This window comes from Pteropus medius, unplaced genomic scaffold (genome assembly GCF_902729225.1).
Source record: "Pteropus medius unplaced genomic scaffold, Ma_sr-lr_union100, whole genome shotgun sequence".
Taxonomy (NCBI): Eukaryota; Metazoa; Chordata; class Mammalia; order Chiroptera; family Pteropodidae; genus Pteropus; species Pteropus medius.
The window spans coordinates 3,785,850-3,813,222 of NW_024349800.1; the positions used below are offsets into that span (position 1 = coordinate 3,785,850).

The 27,373-nt window shown below is 42.0% G+C and overlaps 1 protein-coding gene and 1 long non-coding RNA gene across 2 annotated transcripts in view; one reads left to right on the forward strand and one right to left on the reverse strand.

Moving 5' to 3' along the window:
* HRH1 (histamine receptor H1) overlaps positions 1-26,675 on the forward strand; it is a 62,759-nt gene extending 36,084 nt beyond the window's left edge. The window contains exon 2 of the mRNA XM_039886746.1: positions 23,789-26,675. Coding sequence (XP_039742680.1) covers positions 23,824-25,284 — 1,461 coding nt within the window. The 5' untranslated portion in view covers positions 23,789-23,823 and the 3' untranslated portion in view covers positions 25,285-26,675. The remainder of the gene's footprint in view (positions 1-23,788) is intronic.
* The window catches only part of LOC120621466 (uncharacterized), a 51,698-nt gene that overhangs the window by 20,196 nt on the left and 4,129 nt on the right, over positions 1-27,373 (reverse strand). Inside the window, exon 2 of the long non-coding RNA XR_005658160.1 lies at positions 7,453-7,564. This is a non-coding gene — a long non-coding RNA (uncharacterized LOC120621466). The remainder of the gene's footprint in view (positions 1-7,452; positions 7,565-27,373) is intronic.

Consider the following 27,373-nt stretch of genomic DNA (forward strand, 5'->3'; position numbering starts at 1 on the left):
CAGCCCCATGTTTTTGGCTTTGAGCCTGTTTCTGCGGCATTCTTGCTTGGAATCCAAGAGAGAGAAGCTTGGTGTCTGGTAATTGTATTCCATTAAGCCTAATTAAGATGCAAATTTGTATAGCTAATGAAGAAGGCAATTTGGAGACAGTTTCCCCAGTGTCACAGGACTCTCATCAGTACCTCTCTTCTTGGTAGGTAGGTCTGAAGATAAGGAAAATGTATGAGATGCCACCCACCCGGCTGCATCTGGTTCATCTCCATGGATCACTTCTTCCCACCCAGGGAGAAACAGCTCAGATTACATGATCCCTGATATGAGCATCACCCAGTCCTGGGCCCCTGCCACCTTCCTCTCCTCCAGGCCCCTCGACCTCCACCTGCAGGCTCTGCATTGCCTTGGCCCTTTGGTGTAGGGGAGGAGGGCTGAAGCAATTCTCTGGAACCAAATTGCCTGGGTTCAAATCTTGACCCCACCACTCACCGTCTGTGTATCTTTGGGCTAATTTCTTAACCTCTCTGGGCCTGTTTCCTCCTCTGTAAAACAGGATCCTAATAGCATCACCTGATAAAGTTGCCGTGAGAATGAAATGAGATAATCTAGGTATAGCACTTGGAAGGCACCTGGAACATGAATGTTCGACATTTTCATTAGCTCTGCCAGTCCCCCACATGCCACGTGGGCAGGAGTTCTGCTCCCTAAATCCTAGGCTCACATGTTTTATTTTGCTGCCATCGGAGGCCCACTGTCTTAGTGTTGGATTTTCTTCAGGTCCAGGATGCCCTGTCCCTTGATTGATCTGGCTGTGACGCTAGAGTACACCTAACATTTGACCTTTTGCATGGATTGCCACCTGCTGGTTGGTCGGTTTCCCAAATAGGGATTCCAAAATTGGCCTGCTGGCCTGGACTTCCTTCCGGTATCTGGCCCCATTTCCTCTCACCCTCTCACTCCTCCTCCACTGTGGCCAGATTCATTGATAAATAAATTACTCAACTGACATCATTATTATTATAGCTAATATTTGTGGAATATTCACTGTTTCAAGCTCTTCACCTATAATTATGTTATTTCACCTTCATCACAATTTACAAAGATGCAAAAACAGACTCAGAGAAGTAGAAAGACTTGCCCAGGGTCACACAGCTGGTATAGGATGGAAATGGAATTCGAAGCATGTCTGTGTGACTCCTAACCTCTTTTGTAAGCTTTCTAGTCAAACTGCTCTACAATTCCCAAGTGCCTGCTGTGCGACCAAGCCCTGGGCCCAGCTCCTGGGGCAGAGAGGCTGAGAGGCTACTATTTGTACCCTTGAGAAGCACACAGACTTTTAGGAAGAAACATCCAGGGGGACAGACAATGACAGAGCAGGGTGAAGTGCCACAGTGAAGGGAACCCACGAAAGTGAGGTATACGGGGCCATGAGGAGGATCTTTGTCTGTCTAAGGAGGAGTCACAAAGAGAGGGATCACAGAACAAAAACAGTTGCCCTGAGAGTTGACGTAGGGATGGAAGTCTCTGGGCATTTGCTGTTGAAAGGGCATTCCTGGAGGAGGGAACAGCAGGTACAGTGGTATGGAGGTGTGAGATACCCGTGTATATTGAAGTTTAGGGGACGGGGTTGATGGTGAGTAGGGAATAGCAGTGGGAAGGGGAGGCAGGAAAGGTAGGCAGAGGCCAGATCATGCTGAGCCTTAAAGGCCAGGCTAATTCAGAATTTACTAGAGGTTTAGAGTGGTGAGTTCAAAAATCAAACAGGCCTGGACCGGAGTCTGAGCTACTCTGCTTACTTACCTTGGACAAGACCCTTTACCTCTCTGAGCCTTGGTTTCTTCCTATGTAAAATGGAGGAGGGATAACCAAAAGGCCTCTCTCCTAGGGTGGTTATGAGAAGATGTGTCGGAAACAGCACAGTCTCTACAGAGTGAGACCTTAATCAGGATCAATAGGTCCCTCTCACTCAGGGCACATAGGAAGCCACCACAAGACCCAAGAAAGATGAGTGAGTGGCCATTCCTACCTGCCTAGTGGGTCCATCTGGCCTGTTCTCTGACAGCAGTCAGGGAGGTAGGTGTTGCAGACCACCAAAACTGGGTCAATAGATTTAGAAAAGGGGGAGGTTTTCTCATTCAGAAGTTTATCACTTAAAGGTAAGAGCAGATAGTCTTTCTACTTTGTAGAGAACAGGACGAGGAAGAACGTAAAACTTTGTTTCTCAGACTTTCACACGCTCCTTCACAATTTTGTCTTTAGTATCCGTTCCATTATTTCTTTAGCACTTTTCTTTTAAAACAGTTTTGAATTGACTAAATTTTTGTTATTGTTGTTTAGCTTTATCTTAACACAATACTACCTATTAAATCAAAAGTTAAAAAAAAAAAACAAAAAACACTGAAATCCTTCTACTAAGAATTTTGAACATTTCAGGGAACTTTTCTCCAAGCATAGACATCCATACAATTTCACACAATCTGATTACACACTGTTTCCATAATCCTCTTAGTTTAACATCATGTACTTCTTCCCACACCAGTAGAGAAACTCACACCATATTAATAGCTGCATGTTATTTCAGTGTCCTTATATGCTAATATTTAACTGATTCCATAATGACTGGTATTTATATTGTTCCCAGTTTTCCAAGTAATATAAACAACACTGCAGTGAACATCTTTTTATACTCTGTGGGATGGAGCATTCTCAGAAGTAAAATTGCTGAGCCAAAGTCTTATTAAAGACTTCGAATAAAAATCGCTAAAGCGACCTCCTGGAAGAGAGCCCCAATTTACATCGCCCAACTGTGAGATGCCAGTTTCTCTCAGCCTCATCTGTCTTGTATTGCTCTTGTAAATGCTAAAACAAAAAGACCCAAGTAGAAAATGCTTATTAAAAGAGAGATTTGGAAATAATTGTTTTGTGATTGTAGTTTTAATTGCCCAGAGATTCTTAATTCTTTCCTTGGCACATCTAGTCTGATAATAAAATTGCTTCTGGTTCATATGATGTCATTAAATATATCAGCAGTTCACAGTGTTTAGCATATAGCCCTGTGACTTACAGAATCTTTACTGTCTTAGTTAGCTCGGGCTGCTACAATAAAACACCACAGACTGAGTGGCTTAAACAACATTTACCTCTCGCCATTCTGAAGGCTGAGAAGTCTGAGATCCGGGTGTTAGTATGGTCAGGTTCTAGGTGAGGGCTCTCTTCTTGACTTGCAGACAGCCACCTAGTCTATCTTCTCATGGTGAAGAGAGGAAGCTCTGGTGTCTCATCTTCTTACAAGAGCACCAGTCCCATCACAGGGACTCCACCCTCCTGACCTCATCTAAACCTAATTACCTCCCAAAAGCTTCATCTCTAAATACCATCACATTGCAGGTTAGGACTTCAACAAATGAATTGAGGGGGACACACATTTAGTCAATAATATCTACCATGAGGATAAGTCTGAGAGCCAGTGGGCTGGATCATTACTTTGGATATAGGTCTTGTCTCTCCAGTGATAGCCATTACACCCAACTGTTAATTGAATGTTTACTCTATGCCAGGTTCTGTGTTAGGTAAGCCCTTCTTATGTACTGTACTCCTTACTATGTTGAATCATTACTACATCCCTGTGAGGTAAAAATTATTAACTTGATTTTACAGAGGAGGAACCTGAGGTTCAGCTAATATAGAATGGAGCTCAGGTTTGGAGGCATACACCAACTTCCTGCTCACCGTCACTCTGCTACACGCCCAGGGAGACCACGAACTTCTGGAGGATAGGGCTTGGTCTTGCTCATCTCTAGATCCTATTCCAGTGTCAACACAATGCAGATAGCATTAAGTCCTTCTGCTAAGGGATAGAGTGAAGACCTTAGCATTAGATGACTTGGGTGTGAATCCCATCTCTGCCCTTTACTGGCTGTGTGGCTTTGGTTTGGTTTTCCTGTCTCTTAAATGGGTTAATAATACCTACCTTGCAAAACTGCCTTGAGGATAAAATAAGATAGTGTATATACACGGTATCTAGTTAGCACTAAATAAAAGCAGTTGTTGTTATTTTTGTTATGCTCGTTTACTCCCCTAAAAACCAGTAGATCCAATGAGTAGGGATCTGGTACCCTCTCAGGTTATGGCTGCACCCAGGACAGCTGCAAACCCCAGGGTGTGGGCCTTCCTGGGTATGACCCAGAGAGCAAACCCTAGGCAGTGCCAGTAGCTCAAATCAGAATGATAAATGCAGAGGATTCAGATGAACAGCAGCAAGGACTGGGATCTCAAGATTCTCCTCTGCTCTGATTTGCCCAGGAGCCAAAACATGCTTCTTATGATCTGAGAGAGGGTTTGAGGTCACTTTGTCTTATAAGCCTAGCTGCAGAAAGATTGGACTCTTCAGGCTGTCCCTGTGGTTTGGGGCAGTGTTCTCGGACCACCAACAGCAGAATCATCTGGTAATCTATTGAAAATCAGTTTCCAGGCTTCAGTTCAGACCTCCTGAGTCCAGTCCCCTGGTATCTGCATTATAACAAGCTCCTCAGTGGTTCTTAGGCATCCAAAGTTGGGGGACGGCTAGTTGGTGGGGCACTGATTGGAAGAATATTTGCAATCATGATTATCCTGAGACCATCAGGACACATGCTCACTGTGCTGCTGTCAGGTGGCACTTCCAAGTCAGGTTGGCAGAGACCAGCCACATCCCCAGGTTTGTATTTTTGCCTCTGAGAGAACTGTTACAGGCATAAAGGCAGGAATTTTAGAAGTTGGTGTCTGTTGTTATTCTGTGAGGCAGTGCATGTTAGAAGGCTCTGTCATACTTCAAATGAGAAGGAAAAGAAAATGAAAAAGCTTTATATATTTTCTAGAGGCAAATGTGTCACTTTCGAACAGATTCTTTTCCAGCCTAGACATAATTTTCATTTCTCTTTGATGAGTCATTGCAGAAGTTACCTTTTGCTTGCTGTCTCTTGTGAGAAAAGCACACATTTCATGGAGAGGCTGAGACCTCCCTGGGTAGGACTGGGAAATTTGCTCTTTGCCAAGTTCAATTAGGGGATCCACCGAGGCTGTCACAGAACCCACACAGTCTTATGCTGTGGGGGCCACAGAAACTACTGACAACCAAAGGGATGGTCATGCCTCCCCCTCTTAATAATTAGCCATTCTTGTTAGCTCAGATCTTGCCCTCTCTTTGGTTGTTTTCAGACTGCCTTGCTGCTATCCTGCTGATTTTAATGGGAAAATGTCCCCAAGTACCTTTTGACATTTACTCATGTATCAATCAGTAGTAAAGCATAGTAATTAAGAGCATGGGTTCTGGAAACCATCCTCCAGTGGCTCTCCATTTAGCTCAAAGTCAAAGCCAAAGTCCCAACCACATATTTCAAAAAGATATATGCATCCCTATGTTCACTGCAACATTATTTACAACAGCCAAGATATGGAAGCAACCTAAGTGCCCATCAATAGACGATTAGTTAAAAGAAGATGTGGTACATATGTATGATGGAATATTACTCAGCCATAAAAAAGAAATGTTAGAGAAAGGCAATACTATAGGATTTCCCTTATATGTAGCATATAAAGAACAAAACAAATGAACAAACAAAACAGAAACAGACTCATAGACATAGAAGACAAACTGATGGTTGCCAGATGGCAGGGGGGTTGAAGGACTGAGTAGAAAAGGAGAAGAGATTCAGAAGTACAAATTGGTAGTTACGAAATAGTCATTGGGATGTAAAGTACAGCATAGGGAATATAGTCAGTAGTATTGTAGTAACTATGTATGGTGTCAGGTAGGTACTAGACTTATCAGGGGGATCACTTTGTAAATTATATCAATTTCTAACCACTGTGCTTTATACCTGAAACTAATATAAAATAATATTGAATGCCAACTATGATTGAAAAATTTAAAAAATTTAAAAAGTGGTTTATAAATACAATGGAATATTATTCCACCTTAAAAAGGAAGGAAATCCAGTCACATACTTCAACGTGAATGACTCTTGATTGTTTGAAGTGAAATAAGCCAGTCACAAAAGGGACAAATATTATATGATTCCACTTATACGAGGGGCCTACAGTAGTCAAGTTCAGAGAAACAGAAAATAGAATGGGAGTTGTCAGGGGCAGGGAGGGGAGGGGAAATAAGGAGTTGTTTAATGGATATAGAGTTTCAGTTTTGCAGAATGAAAAAAGTTCTGGAGATTGATTGTGCAACAATATGAACATACTTAACACTACCGAACTGTACACTTAAAAATGGTTAAGGTGGTAAATTCTGTTTTGTGTATTTTACCACAATTTTTAATTTTTTTAAAAAAGGAAACATAGGAGTAGATACAGGCGTTAAGTATCAACAGCTGCTAAGATGATGAAAAAATGACAGCCAGACATTATGTACCTCCTGAAGAAGCCAAACCCCACCTGTGGTCTTTCCAAATGGATGGAACCTGAGGCTGAACCAGTCTCTGGAACCGGCTGCAGTTCACAAGACAGACAGAGGACAGAGGAGCATATTAAACTGAACTCTGCGTGTGCAGTCGGCCATGTCAGACTGTGGGAGATGCTACAGTCAGATTCTCAGGTTCTGCCAGAACAAGTGTAAGGAAATAAAAGGGTTGGGTAAGAAACTCGTCAATTAAAAGAGATTTAAAAGACATATCAAATTTTTCAAATGGGCCAGAATATAGTGTCTAGGGATGCACATCTGGGTAATAAAACGATCATAAAAGACATAGGAAGTGATTCCTTAAAAGTCAAGATAGTAATTGCTTGTCGGGGCATGAGTGGGATGGGACACCCACATGGGGCTTTTGGGTTGGGGGCAAAGTTCTCTTTCTTGACCTGGGTATTTGCCTTATAATAATCCATTAATTCAAAACTGCATTTGCATGGTTTTCTGTGTTTATACTTTCTTTTACAAAAAAAAAGAAAAAGAAAAGACCCACTTTTAAAAAGGAAGTAGAGAGGTGTTGAGTACAGAGAGAGGAGTCAGAAAGACCTAGATAAAAATCCACGTTCTTCCTTCTGTTAGCTCTGTGACCTTTGGCAAGTTACTTAACCTCTCTAAGCCTGGTTTCTCATCCAGCAAAGAAATTCTAATAGTACATAGTTCATAGCATTGTGGTGGCAATTTAATAAGATAATGTATATACTCCTCTAACACCACACCTGGTCTCAAATAAATGCTATAACTGATAGTTGTTACTGACCCTGGAAAGAAGTGGACCTGGGTAGAAGAAGCCCTGAGTGCCATTTTCACATGTAACCCTGACTTGCCATGTGATCTTGGTAAAGTCACTTCTCTGCAGTCAGATGCCTCCTAATTTTCCTGATAATTCCTATGCTTTGTAAGAATGATAACTGAGGTCAGTAGGGTACTTGGTGGGACCTGTGGCGCTCAGGGCTGAGACTCCCCGTGCTATGTTTCCTCCAACAACGTGCAGAGCATCCACTCACCCCAGGAAGTAGCAGATGAGGAGAGGTATGGGATTGCCCAGCTTCCCATGCACACTGGCAGGTGAAAATGTGCCCCAGCACACGATGGAGACCGTAATTGCTTCATGTCCTCCTGTGCAGGAGAAATAACGCTGTTTTTCACCTTCTACTTGGGCTGTCTCCCATAAGCCTTGTTTGCCCTCTACGACCTTTAGCAGGCTGTGTGAACTTAAAGAGCAGACAAGTGGAGGGGAATTGCAGCAACTGCAGGGAGGGAAGGGTTACCTGCCTACCAAAGATTCACTTTTCCTAGCGGGGTTTCATTCAGAAGACTTCCCCAGGAGTGTGGAAGGGACAGCTGGCCAATCCCTGATTCCTTAAGGGAGCCAACAGGGAGAAATCAAATCAGACAGAGCGCCTGGAGTCCCTGTTCCTTGAACTGTCTGAATGTGGGAGTATGAGTTCGTAAGAAAATTTCACTTAATGTATAACAATCAGTCGATGCACTGGCACCTACTAGAAGATAATCCCATTCAGTCTACCCTGAATTCCCAGGAAGATTTCCGCTAAAGATCCCTTTCAATTGATAAATCCTTTCATGTTAGACCCCTTCAGAATGCTGTGAGGAGCTGCTCAGTTCTTAGTTATTTATAATTGTGGTAGAATATGCATAACATAAAAATTTATTGTTTCCACCATTTTTAAGTTCAGTGTCATTAAGTACATTCATGCTGTTGTACAACCATCACCACCATCCACCTTTAGAACTCTTTTTATCTTCCCAAACTGAAACTCTGTTCCTATTAAACACTCTTTACCTCCTTCTTATCAGTGGATGGCAACCACCATCCTGCTTTCTGTCTCTATGAATCTGGCTGCTCTAGGAACTTCATATAAGTGGAATCATACAGTATTTGTCCTTTTGTAACTGGCTTACTTAGTATAATGTCCTCAAGGTTCATCGGTGTTGAAGCATGTGACAGGATTTTCTTCCTTTTTATTACTGAATAATATTCCATTGTATGAATACCCCATTTTGTTTATCCGTTCATCCACTGATGTATACTTGGGTTGTTTCTACCTTTTGGCTATTGTGAATAATTCTGCAATGAACATAGGAACATTAGTTTCTCTTTAGAATTATTCAGTAATCTTTTATTCCATAAATTGTGAAGTTGTTCTGATTATACAGGGTCCTAATGGGTACTAATAGTCAGCTGACACCTTTCTCTAACACCTATACCCTGGACTCAAGAACTGGGGAAATAGCAAAGTAGCAGGAAACAGATGACAGATTGGGGGTGAGGGGCAGCCAGGGCTAGGCCAGGACAAGGAACCACAAAATGCTGTATATTCGCAGCTGTAATTTTCCCAGACTGGGAAGGTTTTCTTGGCAACAATTTGTGAAAACCGTGATTATTTTCCATTTCCTACTTTCCGTGCTTTTTTTTTTTTTATAAGAAGCTAAGTGGTTCCCATGTGATTATAAATCCCAGGTGTTATGTAGCACTTTAACTAAAATATAGAACTCTAACACTATTTGCCTGTATCACTCATCCGTTTGTTCAACTTCCCCCAAGTGCACTGCACTATTTAAATTGTTTATAATAAGTATAGGTTTTAGTGTATTCTAGAAAACAGGAAGAGAGAAAAATTGATGGAGAAAAGTAAGATTAAAGCATTTAGGAAAAAGATGGCAGGCTGACAGGGAGAGACAGTGGTCCATGTTGCTAACTGCTGACATGCTACGTGTCCAAGGCTGACTTACATATGCGTCACAGCAGAGTAAGCCGTACCCTATATCCAGTGTGGTTTCAAGGCACTGGGAAGCATCCACCCTCCATCCTGAGACAACCCTACTTCCCCCTTCCAATTAAGACGTCTCACATTCCACCATTCAAGCCATTAGACACACAGTAACAGTCGTTTGACGGAAAGGATGTTCCCTTTTGTGAGCCACTCTCTTAAAATGCAAATATTCCCTAAAGAGCAAACTGAATTTTTGAGCTATGAGGACTTTTAGGGTTCATTAACTTAATTGTTATCAAACAATTAAGGGGCTTTGGTGAAGTCTGGGGCAAAGAGGGAGGGGAAGAGAGCCAAGCAGTGGGGCTCTGAGTCCTCTGCTCTCCCATTCCAATCTACTTTTATATGTTTGATAACATTTGTACATGAACCAGTAGTTGCGCTACTAAAAAACATGGGTGGTGGTGGTTGGGATGGGGGGTTGAAAGCCTCTGATCTAGTGCAGCCCCCTTGTTTGACAGAGCAGGCTCAGAGAAGTTGAGAGAAAGGTTCAAAGTCACACAGCAAATTAATTCAACAGATATTTACTGAGCACCTACTATGGGCCAGATGCACAGTAAACAAAGATGAGTGCTGTAATGCCCTGCCATGAAGAGTGGAGCTCTTCTCTCTAGGATGGCTCCTCTGCAGCCACGGGGGACACATGGGGAGCTGTCAGTGAGGAAGGAGACAGCTCTCCCCCGCCCCACAATATGTTCCAGCCAGATGATGCTCACACCACAACCGTGAGTGATACCATCTCTCCTGTGCATGCAGAGGGGAACGGACATGTCTTCTCTTTAGTGTATTGTCCCCCACCATCTCATTTCCATCCTTGCTGAAGTCCTGTGATGTGTGCACTGTTAAAGAAAAAAAATATTAAGTGACACTTGTTAAAGATGGTCAGGCAGACTTTATTCAGGACCATCACGATAGGGATTAGGACCACTGTAATGGGAGTGTACAGTGAGGGAGAGAGATGGGGCTCAATTTGGAATACGGCATGGGCCAATGGGAATTTATAACCAAGGAGCAGAGTGTGGGTCAATGGATGAAAAAGTAATGGGAGGAAACATCACTGGTAAGGGGGATTCTGGCTAAATGGACCTGACAGGATTCATGCTAAAGACAGGCTAGAGTGATCAGATATCACCTGAGGGCTGATGGGGGATGAGGAACCTGATCAGATATCAAGTGTGATCAGATACTAAGGGTGGAGAGTTCCAGTTAGATGGACTTAGCAAGATCTTTGCTAAAACCAGATCTTACAAAGAAGCACACAGATGGGCCTGGGAGAAGTTTCGGGAGCCTAACTAAAGTGTGGTCAAGCAAAGAATCTTGGTCAGTGCCTACTGTGTGCCAAGCAATGCTAGTATAAGAGACTATGAAGCTGATTAAGACATAGCTTCTGTGCCCAAGGAACTTCCAGCCTAACAGGAGACAGGAAAGCTCTACACAAATAATCAAAATACAGAGTCAGCCCTAAATGCCATAAGGAGAAACTGATAACTTTACCAACCTTGGAGTTGGGGCTGGGGAGAGAAGAGATGCATCTAGCTAGGAGCTGTGGCATTGGAACTGATCCTTTCTTATCTTCCCAACTTTTAGGTTAGGAATTTTGATGTTGGAGTCAGTCAGTCCTTGTTTCAAAGCCCAACTGGGCCATGTAACTGTGTGAGCTTGGGCAAGGGATAGGGACAGTCTCATCTGGAAAACAGGGGCAATAATAGTTTCTACCTCAGGGGGTTTGCTGTGAGGATTAAATGAGATGACACCTGTCTGACTCTTAGTCTCAATAAGTGTAACTCTTATTTCTAGACTTTAGAGATAAGGTGCTAGTGGGAAAGATGTGTTGCAGACCAAAGCACTGCCCAGCACAGTGCAGAAAGGGAAGAGCAGGAAGCGTTGAACAGGATGTTTGATCTGTTCATCTTGATTCTTGGTGCCGAGGACACAGAGATGACTCAGACTTAAATCTGGTACCCACAGTCTAATGAAATAGTCTGACCAGTAATTAAGGAATTATATAACCCAGTTTGATAAGGGTTATAACAGAGGTCTGTACAAAGTTCAGGAAAATCCTGGAGAAGGAAGCGAATTGACTCTGTCTGGAGGAATTGAGAAAAGCCTTAAAGGAAGTGATATTAGAGCTAAGTTGTAAAGGATTGATTGCATGTCAGGCCGGGAGGAAGGGAACAGGCATCCTGGCAGAAAGAAGAGCATTTGCAAAGGTATAGGGTGTGAAAGAACAGGTCTATTTAGGGAAAGTGGTTTCCCCGAAGATGGGGTTACAGGATAAGTTGGGATGAGATGGAAAAGGCTCTTGTGTGATAGGGTCAAAGGTATTAACGTATAATTAGTCGCTGCTTGGCCCTCCCCCTCAGTTTCCATAGCAGAATCTGTTTTTGAATGCTGTCTCTTGGACTTTTGTTGTGCTGATTGGAGTAATGAATATGGAGAAGACACTGGGAAAGCTAAGTGGATTTATATTAGAAAGTCATGGCCCACCAATGAATCAGGAAGATTGGAAAGTGGGCAAGAGAAAGAGAGAATAAAGCAGGAGCTAATGCAATCTTAAGTTTGTTAGAGAAGGAGAGAGATTTGAGGAGGGCAACTGACATAGGAAGTGGCACTATGTGGTGATAGATGGGAGAGAAGTTCTTTAGGATTTTTTTTTTTTTTTTTTGGCCTCTTTAAGAGTCTTCAGGAATGTTTATTTTCCATATTGTTTCTTCCTGAGTGTCGGACTTGAATTTTTTTAAATTTAATTCCATTGGTAGACCGGACATAAGACAGCCCAGCTTTATTTGAGTTACACTTTGGGGGCTTATGCTATGTATCCTATTATCCTGACTATAGTGGCAAGACATTAAAGGGTTCTGAATAGGGGAAAGAGGAGATTGGATTTGTGGTTTTAGATGGATTGTCCGGCTTCTGTGTGTAGGGCGTGTTGAAGGGACCAAGATCAGGATTAAGATGATCAATTAGGAAGCTGTTAGAACAGTTGAGAGGAGATGTTATCAAAGTCGGAAACAGAGCAGCCGTAGCACAAATGATCACTATCTCTGCTCTTCATAATCTGTAGTGCAAAATTTTAAAGGCCTAAGTATGAGGTGGCAGCCACAGGGAAGGAAACTAACTCTCTTTACCTGTGGGATGAGTAAGATCATAATCAGATCCAAAGGCCTTCGGTTTCCTTTGCGTAAGTCGCATCCAGAAGGGAGCTCATTTGAGCAGCCCAGAACTTTGGTGTGCCACCTGGGAGACTCACTTTTCACTTCTGCAGTGCTTGAAGAGATGGAGACAGGACCATCTTCTTTTTGGTCTCTTACACTCACACATACCCTTCAGGAACATTCTTTATCTGGAGGTGAATTAAGTCTGTCCATTTGCCAAAGGAAGCAGCAGCCCAAAGTCAGCTTTGCTGTCAGTCACTAGGGAGATGATTGCTGTTGAGACTGGCTAATTAACCAGCAGGACAGAAAGTTCTTGGTTGAACTAGGACACAGCCCTAGTTCTCTCTAACACACACAGAACAAGGAGAAGTATGAGAGTCTTACTCATGTTTCCATCTCCAGCAGCTTGGCCTAACATAACACCTAGTACCACATTATTGCTTAATTAATAGTTCCTGAATATATTAATGAATTAGCATAACATGAAACCATGAAGGTAGTCTTGTTAGTTCAGGACCGTGATGTGTTAAGGGCAGATTCATCTATTCACTCATTCATCATTTATTGAGCTCCTCCTACCCTCGGCTTTGGGTGAGGACAGTGGCGCACAGTCCTGGCTGCATCTGGAGAGTTTTGAAAAATTTTGAAACCCTGATCAATTAAATCAGAATCATGTCCAAGGGTAGGATCCAGGAATTAGTATGTTTTTAAAATGTGATTGAAATGGGCAGCCAAGGTTGAGTCCCAGTGGGCTATCTGTTAGAATTAGAGGTGAATATCATATCACCCCTGCCCTTGTAAGGATCAAAATCTAAGTGGGGGATACCTGAATTCATTCATTCATTCATTCATTCATTCAGTAGAATGCAGAGTATTCAATGCCTTAATAGAGATATGGAAATAATACTGTGGGAACCCAGAGGAAAGAATGTTTAAATGTGTCTAAAGAATACAGGAAAGCTTAAAAGAGGAAGGAATTTTTAAGATAGGTTTTGTAGGGTGAATAGAAGTTTATCAATATCGTCTTTCTTTTTTTTTCTTCTTTCTTTCCTTTCTCCATCCCTCCCTTCCTCCTGTCTTCTTCCCCTTCTCCCTCTTTCCTTCACATCTTCTTTATCAACATTTCCATACCCCTTTTCTCTTTTCATCCTTCTCACCTACTTTGTTCCAGGCAGGCTCTGAAGTAGGCCCAGATAGAGATATTCGTAAACAAAAATGAGGTCCCAACCCTCAAGGCACATTTTCTTCCAGGAGGAAAGAATAACATGTGCAGAGCTACAAAGGCTAAAAGAACCTAGGGTGTTTGGGGGATAGTAACTTAACTTTTACTAGAGTCAGGAAGTCCAACATGACAGAAATGTCATGCCAGCAGCCTAAAGAGTGTGAAATTTTCCTTAAAGGCTTTTAGGAGCAAAATAATTGTATGACGAGATTTAAAACAGTGTTTACCACATTTTAGGTGGTACCTGAAGTGGCTCTAAATGGTACATAGGCGTGGCATTAATTAATATTGACTCACACTGGTTTTCAGTCCTGATTCCCTCCAGGAGAGTCTCGGTTTGGTGCTCATAGGCCTTTAACACCTATCTTGCACTTGCTTATCTTTCTTTTTAACAAAGCAGAGCCTTCCTCAAAATGTCTGGCTAGTACTTAATCGCATTGCTTTGTTGTCATCCTATTTATTTTCATGGAAAGCTTCTATGGATAACAAAAAAAAGATGACTGATTTTTTATATGTCATAGTAAAATAAACTGAAGCTAAAAAAAGTGGGTCCATTAAAAATACATAAAGTAGATATAATGAGGATAGGTAAATAACTGAAGGAGAGATCCAGTTCATCAATATTTCTTTTTATGGGTCATGCTTTGGTGTCAAGTCTAAGAACTCTTTGGCTAGCCCTGGATCCTGAAGATTGTCTCAAATGTATTTTTCTAAAAGTTTCATTTAAATCTATGAGCCATTTTGTGTTGTTGTTGTTGTTATTATTATTATTATTATTATTATTATTATTATTATTTTTAAGAGATATGAGGTCTCAGTTGAGATTCAGGTTTTTGCCTATGAACATCCAAGTGATCCAGTACCATTAGTTGAAAAGGCCCTTTCCTCAATTAAATTTATTTTTCATCTTTGTAAAAAAATCTCTTGGCCATATTGGTGTTGGTCTATTTCTTGGTTCTCTATTCTGTTCCACTGTGTCTACCCCTCCACCAATACCACAGTCTTGATTTCTGTAATTATATAAGTCTTGAAATCAGGTAGACTTATTTCTCTCATTTCTTCTTATTTTCTAAAATGATTTGGCTATTATAGTTCCTTTGCCTTTTCACATAAAGTTTAGAATAACCTTGTCCATATCTATAAGACATCTTGCTGAGATTTGGATAGGAATTGCATTAAATTTGTACATTGATTTGGGGAGAATGGATGTATTTTCTATGCTGAGTCGCCCAATCCATGAGCACTGTGTATCCTATTTATTTAGACCTTTTATTTCTTTCATCAGCATTTTGTAGTTTTCAGCATGCCAGGCCTATACATCAGCATCCCAGAGTTTCTAGCTGGGCTGCCTTTGCTCTCCACCTTTCAGAGTCATCATATGTTTGTTTTAATATAATGGTTAGGGTTTTTATTTGGATTTAGCAGAAGGATAGGGTAAAGCACTTTTACAACATCTTCTCTGAAGCAAACATCTCAGTATGTTTTAAAAGCTCTCCAGGCAGCCAAGGTTGATAATCACCAGTATAGACTGTAAGCTCCATGAGGGCAGTGGTTATATCTACCCTTTACCTGTCATAACATCTGTACCTGATCTCTTAATAAAGATCTTTTGGATAGATGGATGGTTGGGTGGATGGATGGATGGTTGGAAGGATGGATGGATGAAGGAATATCAGAACCAGCAGCCAGACTTATTCTAACTATCTATACCCCTGCGCATAAATACCCCTATCTAGAGACAAATCTGGCCCCAGAACCAGCAAGAGGGCTTGACCAGCAGGTGGCGCTGAGGAGCCCCAGGTGTGCGCTTGGGGCATAGTCAGGCACTGGGTCACTTGAATGAAGGAGACAGACATTAAAGAAACTCCTAATTCTCTAGGAGCTCTCACTTCTAAACATCACATTTACCTCTCCTTTCTCTTCTGCCAGATCTTTTATTTACTTCAATATCATAAGTGATTTTTTTTCTCAAAAAGAGAACAGCCTGGATAACTTTGGTCTTTGAAAGTGCTTTCCTCAAGGCTTAATCTTCAGGGATTTGACATGAAAAGAAAACATTATTCATTGGGCCCTGAAATAATAAGTGTGTGTGCTGAGCCTGGTGGTGTTTGTGTTCACTGTGTCCTCATCTAATGTTAGCACAGATATTCATATTTCCAATTCCATGAAATCTTTATTTAAAGCATTCTTTGATTTCCCTCTCTTTCTTACCATAGTGAAAAGGAGTGTAAGTGAGGGCAAAGGATGGGGTCTGAAGCCCAGTCAAATGTCTTACTTAGCAGGTGAGTATCACTTGGGCCTTTAAATGAAACTTGCTCTTCAGTCACTCTTGGATCTTAGTGCAGGGCATCAAGGCCTATAAACTCCAGAAGCCCCTGTTTTCACATCTATAATAGGGAGCAAAAATGATTCCTTTATTGTGACGTGACTGGCACTGTGAGGAGTAAATGAGTCAACACAAAAAACCTGCCAGTCCAATGCTGGTATGTAGAAAGTGTTTGAAATATTACTTTTCTTTTCCTGCATTGCTTTTTAAGGACAAAAGTTAAGGAGTAACAGAGCTGGGCTTTTTATACTTGTTTTGTTTGCCATTTGATGATAATTATCCTTCAGCTTCCTTTTCCTGTGCCTAATTTAAAAAATCTCAGCCTGTCACACCAGGGGTGGGAATAGGAAGAGCAAACAAACAATCAAACAGGACCAACCTCCCAAACGCTTAAGCCAAATTATAAAATGAGAGATAGTCATGGAGGTACAGAAGAAAAGGGTTGCTGTAGCTAGGCTATTTCCATACTTTTTATTGACAAATAATCTTTTATTGCATGGCTATACCACCAACTGATGGACATTGGGTTATCTACTCACCAACTGATGGACATTTGGGTTATTTTTACCCAGTGAGTCCACCGCCTGACCACAAAGTCATATACCACTTGTGTCTTACCCAGAGGCTAACTCTTAACCCAGCATTGCCCTAGATTCTAAGTCCAGTTCCTGTAGCACTGGGCTCATAATGGGATTTTGCTTTTTGTAATCTGCTCTCTGCACCACAGCCAGTGGCATTAATAAGCCTGGGTGTTTTATGGAAATTATGCTCTGACCAGACTCAATAAGAATATGCAGTATTTGAGGTACCCTCCTGCATGATGCCTTTTTCTTGGAATTAGAGCAAAAAAAGAGTGTTCTGACTTACTTGAGCAGAATAACCAACTAATGCAAATGTGGCAGAGGGCCGAGCAGTTTGGAATGGGGAGTGGTGGGTGAGGAGTCAGTTTAGAATGTCTCAAGAAAGGAATCCCAAACTCACTTTTTACTAAAGAAAATAAAAGATGCTCTAAGAATGTGAAAGGCATTTCTTTTTTTTAAGATTTTTTTTTCCAGTGAAATGTATTTTATTTTAAAAAATGAGTGCAATTCGTTCTTATTTTCCCTATTATACAACTAAGATGTCATTGTTGAAATCTTGGGAAATACTAAAACTAATAAACATTGTTCACTCCTCAGAGGAAAACAGTGTTAACATAACCTAACAAGGATTCACCCTGGCTCTAAGCCTGTTAGTTAATAGAATTGACATCATCCCGTACAAACAATGTCTGTTGTCAATTTAATTTCATTATGAGCATTTTCTGTATCATTACTGGTGCTCCATAAATGTGGTTATCAAAGACTGCATGATATACTATTCTGTAGCTATCCCATAATACATTTGGTTCCCAAATTTCAGATTATTTCCTTTTATTTGCTAACATATATAATGTTACAGTGAACATCTTTGTGTGTAAATCCTTATTCATGTTTTGGATTACCATGAAGGAATTTCAAACAATAAAATTTCCAGCAAAAAGTGGGAAAGTTAGCTGAAAGATATCAATATTTATCAATAAGATGAATCTTACCTCAAATATTGATTTAAACATCTTTGTGAAATATATGCCCACACATTCTGCACTTAGGTCTTTCTCCTGTGTCTTCTGCTACTCTTTATTCGAATCTCATTTCTTCGGAACTCATCTAGGAAACCTCTCTTGAGTATCTATCATGTGCCAAACTGGTACCAGCAAAGAAGAATGGCAGTGAGTAAAAAGGTGTGGTCCCTGCTATCACGAAGGGGGCGTCCCCTTAATGGTCATGAGTGTCGCACTTCAGAAACAGAAATAGCAGACACACTCTGTGCTCTAAGGTTGCTCCTATATAGCAGAGGAGATTCAGCTAAAGAAAGAATGGTAAGATAGGTGATATAAAAGGGAGTGTTAGAAGTGCACGAGAAGAGGAGCAACTAAGAGCTTCAAGGCAAAAGAGTGCTCCAGGCAGGAGAAACAGCACAGGCAAATGCACAGAGGTGTAAAAGAGCTTCCTTATACCTTGGCCCCAACATGTCTTTCTAGATTCATCCTTCTGCACTCCAGTCACTTATGATTCACTCCCAATTCCTCAAACTTAGCTCTGTACTTTCATTCTTTCTTTTACTCATCTTTAAATTCCTCTTCTTTCCTCCTGGTGAATTTCTACTCATCCTTCAAAGCCCAGCTCATACATCCCCTCTTCTCTGATATTCTTGATTTGACATCCACACTCAATCTCGGGAGAGGCAGTTCCTTCCTTCTCTGACCTGCCACCTGCTTTGATCTTATCTCAGTCATCATACTTCTCCCAGTTGAATTCTAGAATTTTGAATTTAATTTTTTGATGCTGTTTATCCTTTGTCTTTCCTCTCATCAGGGGCAGCGTAGCAGTTAGGATTCCCTTTGGCTGTATGTGATAGAAAATCAAAGCTAATCCAGAAGTGGAGAGTCCTGGCTGATAGGGCAGTTCCATGATCATCAGAAACCTCAACTTTTTCCAAATTTCTACTTTACCTTCCTCATTTTGTGGTTCTTCCTCATGGTCCCAATATGGCTGCTTAAGCTCTATTCACCCTGTCAGCATTCCAGCCAGATGAAAGAATGAAGGGCCAAGGAAAAGAGCACATCCTCCCTTTCGGGCTTCTTTCAGAAAGTTGCAAACTACATTTTCATTTCCATTTCTTTGGAACTTAGTCACATGGTCATACTCAGCTACAAATGAGCCTGAGAAATATAGTCTCTATTCCAGGCAGCCATGTACTCAGCTAAAAGCAGAAGTCTATTCCTAAATAAAGGAGAGTTGATATTGAAAGACTTAGCAGTTTCTGCCACAGTGAAAAACAGAGAGAGGTCAAGGATGATTCTGCTGAGCCAACTGGGCTGGCTGTGAGAGCCTGTGTCACTCACCAAGAAATGGAAGAAAATACAATAGCCACTATTAATTGAGCACTTCCTGTATGTCAGGCATGGTACCAGGTACTTTATCCCCATTTTAGAGGGGAGGAAAACTGAGTTTTGGTAGAGTGAAATATCTTGCCCAGCAGAAAGAGGATTAGAACAAAGGTTTACTGATTTACAAAGCACGGCCCTATTCCACCACTCTAATGAGCTCCAAGCCTTCTGTGGACCAGCACTGCTGAAACGGGAGGCAAAGTGGAGGGAGTGAGGCCACTGGAAGCATCTCTCCAAACCCTCTGCCTCCCCTTCCTGCCTATCAGCAGTGATCCATGCCCTTCGGTCTCTTTTACCTAAAACCAACACCTGCAAAGTTTTACTTAGGTAAATAAATTATCATTGAGAAAGCAGGAATATTTCTAATTTGTAATCAGATCCAGGCCACCTCTTCGTATACCTCCCTGGATGGGGAGCTTATTCTCTCTCAAGGCAATTCATTGCATTGTTAGAAAACATCTATTTCTAGAAAGCCCTCCCTTGCCTTGAGTCGAAAGCTATATTCTTTGGCAATTCAGGGTGCATATTCCACAGTTGGATCAGTGGCTCTCAACTAAGGATCATTTTGCTCTTCCAGTGGATGTCTGGCAATATCTAGAGATATTTTTGGTTGTCATGACTGAAAGTTGGGGAGAGATGCTACTGACTTCTGGTGAGTAAAAGTCAGGGATGCTGCTAAACATCCGACCAGGGCACATGACAGCCCTTCACAACAAAGAATTATTCAGCTCAAAATGTCCATAGAATGAAGGCTGAGAAACTGAGTTAGATAGACCTAGGTTCAAATCTTCGCTCCACCAACTGATTCCTAGCTGTGTGACCTTGAGTAAGTTGCTTCCCCATTCTGAGCTTGAGTTGACCATTTCCTCCTCTGTTCTCTAGGGCTCATCAGAAGACCTCCTAATGGGCTTGTGGTGGGCATTTAATAACTAATATGTAAAAAGCCCAGGGCTTGGCTCCTTATTGTCGAAGCCGCCCCAGTCAGCGTTCCCAGGAATTGGAGGGAACACTGACTGTCTTTGTTTACCCGCTGGTTAAACCTGATTGGATTAGGCTGTTTGTCATCACTTTAGTAATAGGCCCACTGCAGCCTGTGGTTTTGGAATGGAGCCATTGGCTTGCCTGTACACAGGAGCCTCTGAGAGAAGAAAGTGTCCATTTCTGCTTGTCACCAAGTCAAGGTCACCCGGGGGTTGGCAAAGCTTTCCCCACCGTCTCAACTGACCCTCCCAACAGTCCAGAGGAGTGGGAGGTGGGGGTGGGGGAGGGGAGGGGTCAATGTTAGCCCTACTTTACTGATGAGGAAATTGGGAGATTGGAGACCTGTTTACTCATGCTCCACACAGCCTGTCAAATGGCAGAGCCCAGGTGAGATGGTGAGAGCTCTCTCCTACCATCACCCGCTTCTCTAGGGACACAGTGCTATAAAGAACCTACAGGTTTCCTTCCACCTTTCCTCTCAAAATGCCCTGTCTGAAGGGTCTCGTCTAGTTTTGGTTCTCTCTCCCCCAACCTCTCACAGCACCATCTCTATAGGCTCATTCTTGACTCCAGAGAGGGTACTTCAGAACCTGACAGGGTCTGGACAGCCTGAGGGGAGCGTGGCCTCCTGTGTGGCATGAGGTAAAATGAGGATCTGTGTCCCTGCATAACTCCCATACTCTGCCAGAGTGCCAGACGTCTCTTTGGCATTTATAGAGAGAAAACCATTCAGGGATCTGTTTTTCAAAATGCAGTTCCCTGGAGGAGAGAGAAGTGCCTTGTATGAGTTATCTCACTGAGTAATGCCTGTTTAGAGATTGGGTGAGAGGATGAGGTACTAGGAACAGCATAATGGGCCTGTAACCTGGACAGCACACAGGCCCTGAGCTCAGGATCCCCCAGCGTGGTTTAATGTTCTCCTATCACTGTCTTGAAATTCTTAATAATACTTTAACTTTCCATTTTGCACTGGGCCCTGCAAATGATTCAGCCAGTCCAGAGTGGGACATGAAGACGACGCTGATGTGGTCACTCCTGCTGTCCTCCCAGCCGCCCAGCTCGGTGCCAGGGTTCCCTCAGGCTTCTTCCTCCTCCCAGTACCTGCCTCAGCCTTCCTCTGGCGAGGCATCCTCCAAATGCCATTTGTATGCAGTGTGGATGCTACAGTTGCCTTTCCAGGAATCCTCCTTTTGAATTCTATGGTTTAAGAGGACAAATGTGGACTTTCTTGCTCCCGAAACAGATCACTGAGCTGAAAGGAACACTTCGCCAGTAAATATCTGCTGAATAAATAAGTTCTGAGCTGAGATATTTCAGACCATCCTGCCCCTCACTCACTTATCCATTCACTTAACAAACATTTATTGATCTTTTGCTTTTATGTTTTTACAAAATAACATGTCCAAACTATGAAGGAAAAAATGCGATAAAGAGTCAAGCTTACGGTGATAGGTGAAGAAGATAAACTTATGCTGTTTTAATTTTCTACATTTTATTATGAAAATTATCAATGAAATAGAAAAGTTGGAAGCATTATACAGTGAACACCCAGATACCCACTCCCCAGGTTATAAATTAACATTTTGCTCTTTTTGCTTAACATGTACCTGTTCATTTATCTATTCTTCTAACCAGTCATCCATCCAACTTATTTTCTGATTCATTTTAAAATAAGTTGCAGACATCAGTAGATTTCATTCCAAACCAAACACAATATGTGACACTAATTTTTAGTTTAATGATCTCAACTCAATCATAACATCTTTTCTTTTTTAATCAAAAAGGAAAATATATAGATTTTTATATAAAAATAAATCCCTTACTGTCATATGTAATCATGGAATTGTAAATAGTATATGCACAGTGGAAAAAAAAAATTATGGAGTTCCCCTCTTTGTGCAATGAGCCAAAGAGAGAAATAAGAAAAGAAAGACACGAGAGAGAAATTTTCTCAAGGCAACGAGGAAAAGAGAGAAATGAGTCACTTCTGTAGAAGGGGGAGGTTAGAGCTGCCTTGAGAATGCCAAGCTATGTCAGTGTTTTAGGCAACTGCTTCCTGCTTCCTTCCTATTAAAACAGTAAAAAATAAAATCCCTGAGATGATTTGCCTTAGCGTCTTTTCTCCTTCCTGAGATGGCTGTAGACAATTCCAAGGGGCATCGGCTTAGTCAGAGCTGAAGGTGAAACTGCCGGGTATTGACTGGGTATCAGATGTAAGAGTAGAGAAAGATACAGCTGAAGCTGTAAATTTGGGGGTTGTCCTCACAGTGGTGATGGCTGGGGTGGACAAGGGTGAGTGGATAAGGTCTCTGAGGGTAACAGCATAGAGTGACAGGAGCAGAGGGCAAGACTGGGTCACAGGAGGAGAAGGTGATGCTGTTGAAGAAGTCAGAGGAGGCACACTCAGAAAAGTCAGAGGGTTACTATGACTACTGGCCATTCAGAGTTGAAGGAGAACATGGAAAAATACCTAAAGCAAAACTCCTAAAAGGAGACCTGGAAATGCCTTTAGAGATCACCTACTCCACCCTTCACATTTGGCCCATGAGAAAACGCAGGCTGACAGATCACTCATAAAATTAGTGGCAGAGCTGGGGCAAAACCAGTGCCACCCAAGTGGTGACTTTCCAACAAAGTAACTCAACTGGTTCTCTCCACAAGGCCAAATGCACTGGGGTCTTGATTTTTATCTTAAACAAACAAACAAACAAACAAACAAACATGAATTTGGCATTTTACTCAGGAATGTATCTGGCTTTGCCTTAATGTAAAACTAGTTTGTTTCTGCTAAATTATTGAGAGAGATTTATACTCTCTGTTAGTGTTTCTCAGTTTTCTTTAAACCCATACCAGTTTTTAATGAATATTAAAATCTAACAACTTCTGGAAGTTTTAATGCCTACTTCTACTGCCCACCCCAACTGAGAATCACAGATAACAAGATACAATCTGTTTTCAGTATAGCCTCACTAGCAAAGAAGACTGCATAGTTTATGTGATGAAAAAAATTCTTTTTCGAATATAAGAGTAAAATAAGAAATAACAAACATGCTTTCTCAAATAACATAACCTACTTTTTCATTTGAGAACCATTCATCTAAGGAGATGACCTTGATTTATTTTATGCTTTATATACCCTTGTAAATTCCCCCATCTCAGTTAGGGGTGCTTTTAGCTGCAAGTCAAAACTTCTACAATGGTGATGTAAGCAAATAAAATATTTAATTATTTCCCATAATAACTAGTCTGGAGGAAGAAGATTCTAGGTTCTGTTTAGCAACTCAGTGATAACAGGACTCTGGGTTGGCATCTCAGTGGTTTTCTGGGCAATGACATCCATAGCTCCAAGCACCACTTCCTGTCAGGGAGAAAGTGGCAAGTAGGTACAATGCTTATCCTTGTTTTGCTCATTTGGCAGAGAGGAAGCACTTTCTAGAACCCCACCTCTGCCATGAGACTTTCTCATCTACTTCCTTGGCCACAGTTGTGTCTCATGCCCACTCCTAGACCAGCCATTGGCAAAAAACAACTAGAGTGCCATATTCCACTTAGACCAATCGTGATGCAGCCCACCTTCCCAAAACACATACAACATCGGACTTATACAAACTTCACCTTGTTTTTGCCCAACTCCCTTACTACAATGCAAGTTCCTTGAGGGCAGAGATTTTTGTTTTGTTCACTATATTTCCAACACCCAGAACAATGCCAGGAATTCAATAAATAGTCATTAAGTGAAGGAAGGAATGAATGACTATGGAAGAAGGGGATATAGGTTATAGGTAACCAGCATTGTCTACTATCCCCAACAGCATACAACCCCCGTTTGATCGACGTGATGGTACTGACTATTGATCACCAAGACTCTAACCTTAATCCTATGTCTTTCCTCCCAGGGAGTGAGCCATAACTGGAGGCTGCTCTTGTGCCAATGACCCATCCCAATTCCTCCAGTGTCTTAAAAGACAATATGTGTGAAGAGAATAAGACCACCATGGCCAGCCCTCAACTGATGCCTCTGGTGGTGGTCCTGAGCACCATCTCCTTGGTCACAGTAGGGCTCAACCTGCTGGTCCTATGTGCTGTGCAGAAAGAGCGGAAGCTACATACTGTGGGGAACCTGTACATCATCAGCCTCTCGGTGGCAGACCTGATCGTGGGAGCTGTCGTCATGCCCATGAACATCCTCTACCTCCTCATGTCCAAGTGGTCCCTGGGCTGGCCTCTCTGCCTCTTTTGGCTTTCCATGGACTACGTGGCCAGCACAGCATCTATTTTCAGTGTCTTCATCTTGTGCATTGATCGCTATCGCTCTGTCCAGCAGCCCCTCAGATACCTGAAGTATCGCACCAAGACCCGAGCATCGGCCACTATCTTGGGGGCCTGGTTTCTCTCCTTCCTATGGGTTATTCCCATTCTGGGCTGGCATCGCTTCATGCCGCAGACCGCAGGGCACCGAGAGGACAAGTGTGAGACAGACTTCTACGATGTCACCTGGTTCAAGATCATGACCGCCATCATCAACTTCTACCTGCCCACCTTGCTCATGCTCTGGTTCTATGCCAAGATCTACAAGGCTGTACAGCAGCACTGTCAGCACCGGGAATTCATCAATGGATCCCTCCCATCCTTCTCTGAAATTAAGCTGAAGCCAGAGAACCTCAAGGCAGGGGCCAAGAAACCAGGGAAGGAGTCTCCCTTGGAGGTTCTGAAAAGGAAACCGAAAGATGCTGGTGGTGGACATGTCTTGAAGCCACCATCCCAAGACTCCAAGGAGATGAACTCCCCAGATGTCCGCAGCCAAGAAGAGGACAAAGAAGTGTACAAACTCCACTGCTTCCCACTTAACATTATACAGACACAGACTGAGGCAGAGGGGAGTGGTAGCGGCTACATAGCCAGCAACCAGAGCCAGAGTCAGCTTGAGACAGATGAGCAGGGCCTGAACGTGCATGGAGCTAGCGAGTTGTTAGAGGATCAGATCCTAGGTGATAGCCAGTCCTCCCCGACAGACTCAGATACCCCCACAGAGCTGGCATCAGGGAAAGGCAAACCAAGAAGTGGGTCTAGCATAGGCCTGGATTACATCAAGTTCACTTGGAAGAGGCTCCGCTCACATTCGAGACAGTATGTGTCTGGGTTACATATGAACCGAGAACGGAAGGCTGCCAAACAATTGGGTTTTATCATGGCAGCCTTCATCCTTTGCTGGATTCCTTACTTCATCTTCTTCATGGTCATTGCCTTCTGCAAGAGCTGTTGCAATGAACGTGTGCACATGTTCACCATCTGGCTGGGCTACATCAACTCCACGCTGAACCCCCTCATCTACCCTTTGTGCAATGAGAACTTCAAGAAGACATTCAAGAAAATTCTGCACATTCGCTCCTAAGGGAGGCTACAGGGAGGTACAACAAAGTGATGCTTAGGATGTCGCTGAAGGTAATGGAAGGTGAAGGCCTGTGAGTTGCCAGGTACCTGGACTTTCCGGAGTCAAAAGAAGAGTCTTAGGGGCAGGGTCATTTGGAAAGTTCGTAGGCATTGTTGAAAGAAAAGCAGATGGTGGTGGTCAGCAGAGATTGTACTCTGAGTAGAAAGCAGACTATTTCCAAGAGAATCAAATCTGGATGAGCGCTCCTGCCCCTCAGGAAATGTAGGAGCCTCAGACTGTCATTGTAATTTGAACTTCCAGAATGAATTAATTGGCAATTAAAGGGACACAGGGGTAGGATTCTACTGGAGAATTAGAACTCTTGAGCCTTAGTGGAATGGAGCTATATGACTGTGCAGAGACCTTACACATGCAGATAGATGCTGTCCCTTTCCAAGGGTCATCTTGAGAGACATAACAGCTATTCCACTGTGACTGCCACTTCTCAGAACACCTCTCTTCTGAGCCTCTTTTACAGCTTTCTCCAGAACCAATGTCTGAACCACCTTGGAAATTCTGCCTTATTATTTCTTACTCATGCATGTCTCAGAGTTGATAGGAAATTATGCAACTTGCATACCCATCATTTTCAACCCCAAATTCCTTTTAGCTATTAAAAAATGCCGATAAAAGCTGACCTCAAAAGAAAGAGAACGGGAATTTTTTAATGGTTTTACATTAAAAACAAAAATAAAGAATGAGGAGAAGAAAGCCATATTTCTCGAGTGCTATGCCAAGATTATCTCATTTAAGTCTCATGACACCCCACAACAGGAGGGTAATATTACTAGAGAAGGAAATTGAGGTGTAGCAAGGTGAAATAAGGTGCCCAAGATCACATAGCTAGTTATGTCAAAGAGCTAAAATGAAAATCCTGTAGCATTCCAGCTCATTGTAACACATTTTCTCCAAAAGGCAAAAACTTGTCCTGTTAAGTACACACACATACACACATAAACACACAGACATACAATTCCTGAGAGTGGTAGCAATTCTCAAAAGCATATGTTGAGAGCAGCAACAGCTGACACAGAACATGTCTGCAGCCACGGAAGGTGATACTTTGAAGGGACAGTGTGCTATTTATCTGTCAGTTCCTCTGTTTGTCCAAAAATGGTCTTTTTTTATAATTACATCTCTTAAGTAAAAACTAGCAAAGGCATAGGAACATACAGTTTTACTTGGTGTTTACTGCAAACTGGTTGTGATTTGTATTTTAAAACTTGATGATAAACTAATATATGTAGCAAATGGATTACATGTATAAACTGGTATTTTGTGTCGTGTGTTGCTGTTTGCATGATCTGTTAAAATGAGAGATTTTTTACCTACCTAAAATATGATATTTGAAACTATGCTGTTACAAGTTTGATTATTGAATTCTAAGATTCTGCGTCTCTTGGACTGAGAAGATGTATTGAAACGTATTGTCAAATGTTATAAGATTTGATATAGGGTTTGTTTGGTTTCTGGTCACATTTGTAAATATCTTTAGAAAAGGACTTTTTATAACTAGCTTCACTCTCACTCTGCTTTGCATCCCCCCAAAACTCTTCTTGCTCAAAACTATGGGAGTTAAGGGGACTTTTGTCCTGGTTTTAGAAGGTGCAGTTCATCTGTTTCCAGGTCAGAAACCATTTCTCTGAAGGCTTGTGAAAGCTTTGCTCCCTGGGATCCCTCAGGACCAAGGAACACCTAAAAAGACCACTCTACAAAGACAAATGGCTAAGTGCCCATTATTTATGGTGATGAACATTTGAGGCAACTAGTGAAAAGAAGTGGTTATGTACTCTGACTCTGGGTCAAAAAGACCTGGATTTGAATCTGACAAGAACAAGAAATGATCGATATAAATTGTCAAAGCATAACGAAAAAGGCCCAGGCATTATTGTATATAGTGTTTATGGTACTTACAGCATGTCTGGTACACAATGGGACTCATATGTAGTTTTCAAACATACTTAGCATATACCATGTGCCATGCTTCATCTTTACCACCGTTATCTAATTTAACCTTTACAGTATTCTCATGAGGGAGATATAAGCAAAC